At 57.8% G+C, this 5,987-nt stretch overlaps 1 protein-coding gene across 1 annotated transcript; it reads left to right on the forward strand.

Moving 5' to 3' along the window:
* The first annotated feature begins 4,325 nt into the window (after positions 1–4,325).
* ACTRT2 (actin related protein T2) lies at positions 4,326–5,459 on the forward strand. Its single transcript, XM_026004900.2, has one exon. It carries the CDS (start codon positions 4,326–4,328, stop codon positions 5,457–5,459), a length of 1,134 nt encoding a protein of 377 aa, XP_025860685.1.
* The last annotated feature ends 528 nt before the right edge of the window (positions 5,460–5,987 follow it).

A 5,987-nucleotide genomic window follows, 5' to 3' on the forward strand; every position in this document is an offset into this window, starting at 1 on the left:
GCCTGCCTCACCTTACCCATTCAGCAGTGTCTCCACAGAGCCACACTCAACCATAGGAGGCTCTGCCGAGGGCTCCCCAGTGCATGTCGGCTCAGCACCAATTCTTTCCTTCTGCCCCATGAACACTGACTCGATGTCGTGTTGGCTGCAGCGAGCCAGACCTGCCCATCAAAGCCAGGTTAGTGAGTCAGGCTCATGAGAGACCAAGAGAGGAGCCAACCACGGATGTCACTCCTGACCCAGCTAGCTGGAAGAGAACAATAGCAGGCAGGACTCATGGGTGCTGTGCTGTCAGCTCTGGGAACCCCATAGGCTCTGTGGAAGCCTGAAGGCCACCATAAGTGAGGATGCTCACTTTAGCTGCTAAGAGAAGAAAGGGGGATGGAAGGGAGGGAGAATAACTGAACAGGAGGTTGGATGGATAGATGGGTGGGGACAAATGAGTGGGTGAGTGGATGGATGGGTGGATAGGTGGATGGATGAGTGGAAAGATGGGTGGGTGGATGGATGGATGGATGTCTGGATAGACGGATGGATAGATGGGTGAATGGATGGATGGATGGATAAATGGATGGATGGTGGATGGAAAATCAAAGAGTAGGTATATGACACAAGCTCCATCCCAGAAATCCAAAAGGGCTGGAACACTATGAAGACTGATCAGGGCTTTGGGCTCACCTTTGGGGCAAAAAGGTGGAAGAGAAGACATTTGGAGGCACCCTGCAAGGACCTGTAGCCCCTGGACTCCCATATTCTCCATGGACATGTGCACATTTCTCTCTCGGAAGAGCGATGCCCATCCTGCCACCTGTCGAGTTGCCCTGTTCCTTCAGGCTGCCGGCCCACACTGGACCAGACCCTATCAAACAGGATCTGGCCGCCAGATGTCAGCCACAACTAATGAGCCCAGTCTGCTGGTCACTAATTGGCTGAGGGTCTGGGCACCAGTGGCAGATGGAACCAGGGACGACGGGACGGCTAGGGCGGCCCCCAGCCCAGGGCTTGGGTGGCCTAGTCACGCTGCACCAGGGACATAGGAAGCAGGGGTGCCCAGCAGGTCCAGGGCTGCCCACTGCTGTCGAAATGCCTGGCAGCTTTCCAAGGCTGCCTAGGGGCTGTGCACCTCCCACCACGGGCTGGGATCCTCCAAGGGCGTGGGAGGTGGCATCATGCAGGGGCTGAGGGGGGTGCTGGTCTTGGGCATGACCGCTGGACCAGAAATAAGTGAGTCTTCCTGTGTAAGACGGAAACGAGTGCCCTCTAGAACGATCACGGTGGCGAGCCGTGCCCTGCGGAGAGAGATGGAGTTACAGCCAGTTCGCCCATAAACTTATTCAAGCGATTGACGATTTACGAGGCATGGCCGGCACGGGGTGGGGGCAGGGCAGCCTCCAAACGGCTGGCTTCCGACTGGAGTCTGAAGAGGGGCTCCGTCCTGGTGTTAAGAGCAAACACAGCCTTCGCAGCCAGGGCTCAGCTACCTGGAGCATCGCATCCACCCCAGTGCAAGGGCGTGGGTGGGCACCAATGTGGACACCCGCGCACATGCTGTCCCTCCCAGACGTGCAGAGCCAGGTGGTGGGAGGGATGGGGCTGTTTCCACGATGGCCACAGACGCAGGGAGGCAGCCGGGCCGGGACGACGAGGTTCCCAGGCACCTGAGAACCACGGGTAGCATTTCTGCCCCCGGCTGGGAGCTCAAAACCAACACAACATCACGTAGTTTGTGGCTCATAAACCCACTGGTTCTTCTCAGTGGCCACATGGTGTGGCCCCCAGAGAATACCCCACTTCTCGGTGGTGAGTCTTCTCTCCACTTCATGGGGGGGACAGAGGCCCCCACCTCAACCAGGGCCAGACTCCGACAGTACCCCCACAAATGACAAGCAGTGGGGGTGTGCACTCGGGCTCTGGGCTGGGGCTGCTGGGGGGCACTGGGGGGCACTTCCCTGGAGCAGGAAGAGCAACAAGGTGACAACGGCTTCAGGCTTCTGGGCCACTCTGCAGGGCACGGGGGGCCCCACGGCCGTGACTGGCATCTGGTGTCAGGCAGGGCTGGCAGGTGCCAGACCCACGGCAAAGGGCAGCACGTCTCCCAGGCTCAGCAGGGAGAGTGGAAACACTTGGAAAAGGCGTCCTGGGAAGACTCCAGTGGCTTTACTCGGAGCCACTGCCCCTGACAATGGCTGTGCTTTCCCGGCTCCTTGCAGGACGGCGTCAGCTTGTACGGGTCGGCAGGGGTCACAGAGGAGCAGAGAGCTGCCAAGGAACAGGATTGGCAACAGGTAGAGGTGTCCCAGACCTAAGTGGGGGGCCGGTGAGGAAGATGAGCCTGGGGAGCTCAGGGACAGGTAGGAGGGGCCGGAAGGTGTTTGTGTGACCTCGTGTGGGTCAGAGGCCGCTGGCCTATGGGGCGTGGCTATTGCATGTTGTTATAGCAACAGGGTGCCCAGTGGCCACAGAGTGCTCCTTCATCTGCTGGGGCGTCACCCTTGGTCCTTTTCTCCTCTGACCCTGCTGCAAATGGCCAATGCCTCTGCCAGCCCTGGACCCCCGGGACACACCCATATGTCACCCATGTGTCACCCATGTGCCTCCACCTGGCGTTTGAAACTGATGTGCATTGTTATATCACCTCCCACGTGGGCCCCTTTGGGTGCTAAATTTGGAAACCCTAAGAGCACATTCCTCCCGATTCAGCCTGGAATGTTGGGCAACAATCAGAAAATTCTATCAAAGCCAGAGTCCCCAAGTACACAGGCTTTTTGTGATGTAAGCAGGCAGGAACCCCCAACAAAGCCTCCTGCTGACCGTCCCCTCACCCGCAGTGGCAGCCCACCACAGACACATACTCCCCTAATGTTGGACCCCACAAATAGTGGGATCCCCACGGGAGCAGTTGACGACGGCTGTGGGTGGTGCAAACTCCATCTGGGGCCATCCTATGGCACCAACCCCATCCTGTATGTGACTCAGTTTCTACCTGGAGGTGTCTTTTGGGGGAAATGTCCAACAAGACCAAGTTCTTATTGATTCTCCCCCGGGGCTTAACCCCTAAGGGTGCCCACAAAGTCATGTTATCTGCCATTTGTCTACACCACAGGTACACACCACACATCTATACCACACGACTAACATGTACTTTTTTATCTGGTAGGTTTAGAAGGTTGGGCAGGGCACACAGGAGCACCAGCAGAGGCAGCTGGGGGTTCTGGAGGGGAGGTGGTCCCCTGGGGGAGATCTTTGGATTAGAAGTGCCGGGCGGGGAAGGATGGTCAGGTATGCTCATGTTCCACGACCCGCCTCCACCCTCCGGCACTCAGTGCAGCTGGCACGGGCCCTCTGGGAGTCCCCAGCAGGGGCCCTCCGCCTGGACTCTCAGGAAGGGCAGGACTGGAGCTGGACTTGCAGCCCAGCCACCTCCAGCCTTGGTGCCAGCCATGAATCTGATGACCTGGTCATTTCTGAGCATGTTCTCATCCATGTGGCCAACCACATGATGGTCCATAGACTCAGGTGTCCCCCACTCTGGGAACTTGAGAAGCACTGGCACAGAGTAACAGTCAGTGATCCACAGGGTTGGGAACAATGAGAGCAATGAGGGGCCCTGACCTCTGGCCAGAGCAGGGACATGCAGGCCTGGAGAGACAGCCAGCAGGCTGCATCTGTGGGACAGAGAGCTAGGGCTCGTGGGGGTAAAGGAAAAACAAATCTCTGAGGGCTTCCTGGAGGGGTCTACACATTCTGAGTGCCTGCTGTGATGGGTTGTGGACACTCTTCCTCCAACCTGTACCTGTACTTGGGGCTTGGCCATCTCCTTAGCAGAGGGGAGTGTGTCTTTGTCACCCCACAAATAGCTCTGTGGGAGAGAGACCTCAGTCCCCTGGGTGGGCCCAGGCTAGGCTGCTTCCCTGGGTTCCAAGGCTGGGCCCCAGTTCACAGGCCCATCAACACCACCAGTGGGTCTGGCTTGCCCTATGCCAGGTGGAGTCTCACCAGGGAGGGAGCACTGGGGGCTCTGAGGTGCCACCCCCGAAGGCCCTCAGCCACTGGCCCAGGACAATTGTTGCCTGGGTTGGATTGTTACACGTGACACTGTCATCCCTGAAAAGGCGGTGGCCTCCCCGGCTGCCTGAAAGCAGAGCAGATCTGCGGCGAAGATGGAGGGCTCTCAGGGCCCAGCCACCTGCTAGCCCCGCCTGGGAGTCACTGCAGAGCCGTGGAATCCTGTGCCCTTAAACTTCCATAGGGGCCTCTTGCGTCACAAAGTGGCTGAGAGAGTTCTGTCTTTATTTTGGTGAAGCACAGAAGAGGATGCTGCAGACATGTTTAACCCACACGTATTAGATTCTCCAGCTGTGATTTTTGACAATGGCTCTGGACTCTGCAAAGCAGGCTTGTCTGGAGAGATCGGGCCCCGCCATGTCATCAGCTCTGTCATAGGGCACCCTAAGTTCAAGACCCCTTCGGCAGGAGCCAATCAGAAGAAGTACTTTGTGGGCGAAGAGGCTCTGCACAAGCAGGAGGTCCTACAGATGCACTACCCCATTGAGCGGGGCCTGGTCACCGGCTGGGAGGACATGGAGAGACTCTGCAAGCACCTGTTCGAGTGGGAGCTGGGGGTAAAGGCCAGCGACAGGCCTGTGCTCATGACAGAGCCCTCACTGAACCCCAGGGAGGCTCGGGAGAAGATGGCCGAGATGATGTTTGAGAACTTCAATGTGCCTGCCTTCTACCTGTCGGACCAGGCCGTGCTGGCCCTCTACGCCTCGGCCTGCGTCACAGGCCTGGTGGTGGACAGCGGGGATGGGGTCACCTGCACTGTTCCCATCTTTGAAGGGTACTCCCTGCCCCATGCAGTCACCAAGCTCTACGTGGCAGGAAGGGACATCACAGAGCACCTCACCCGGCTGCTGCTGGCTAGTGGGCGCTCCTTCCCATGTGTGCTGGACAAAGCCCTGGTGGATGACATCAAGGAAAAGCTGTGCTATGTGGCCGTGGAGCCTGAGAAGGAGCTATCCCGGAGGCCAGAGGAGGTCCTGAGAGAGTACAAGCTGCCAGATGGGAACGTCATCTGTGTCGGGGAGCAGCTGTACCAGGCACCTGAGGCCCTGTTCGCACCCGACCAGTTGGGCATCCAGAACCCAGGCCTCTCGAAAATGGTCTCCTGCAGCATCAGCAAGTGTGATGCAGACATCCAGAAGACCCTTTTTGGGGAGATTGTGCTGTCCGGGGGCACCACTCTGTTCCAGGGCCTCGATGACCGTCTCCTGAAGGAACTGGAGCAGCTGGCTTCCAAGGGGACCCCCATCAAGATCACTGCTCCCCCCGACAGGTGGTTCTCCACTTGGATTGGGGCTTCCATTGTCACCTCTCTGAGCAGCTTCAAGCAGATGTGGGTCACCTCCGCAGATTTCAAGGAGTTTGGGACATCTGTGGTTCAGAGAAGGTGCTTCTGAAGGGCTCTGGGCAAGGGGTAGGAGTGGGCAGTGAGCTTGCCCCTTGGCATCAGCAGGATGTTCAATAAAAGACAAAACAGTGCAGCCTCCGGTCATGTCGGGCTGTTTATTCTAGGTGGCACCAGAATAATTTCTGACCCTGGTAGTGATTCCCTTCTAAGTGGCCGCCCCCACGCCCTTGAGGGGTTGAGGCTTTGTCCATCTGCAGAGTTTGTACCAAAGGTTTCTACATTTTAAATGTGTCTTGGATGGTCTGAGATAGCCCTGATTGGGGGCAGGAACACATGGGAATGCTGCCCTGTTCTGGGGGCCAACAGAGTCACCTGCTGGGTCCTTAGTACAGTAGGGCTTTCTCACTGCTTTAATGAGGTCAGCAGCTGAAGCAGGAGGGAACCCTTATCCTGGGCAGACGGGGTTGGGCAGGAGCCGAAACTGCCATCTGTTTGGGACCCTCTAGCAGGGCCCCCGCTCTGAGCATCACATAGACATCAACACCCCGACTCGGTGATTGTGATGTTTCTGCTTGTT

Source organism: Vulpes vulpes, chromosome 12 (assembly GCF_048418805.1).
Source record: "Vulpes vulpes isolate BD-2025 chromosome 12, VulVul3, whole genome shotgun sequence".
Classification (NCBI taxonomy): domain Eukaryota; kingdom Metazoa; phylum Chordata; class Mammalia; order Carnivora; family Canidae; genus Vulpes; species Vulpes vulpes.

Bases quoted from the DNA above. Each gene is read 5' to 3' on its own strand.
- ACTRT2 (XM_026004900.2), top strand. From the start codon at position 4,326: ATGTTTAACCCACACGTATTAGATTCTCCAGCTGTGATTTTTGACAAT.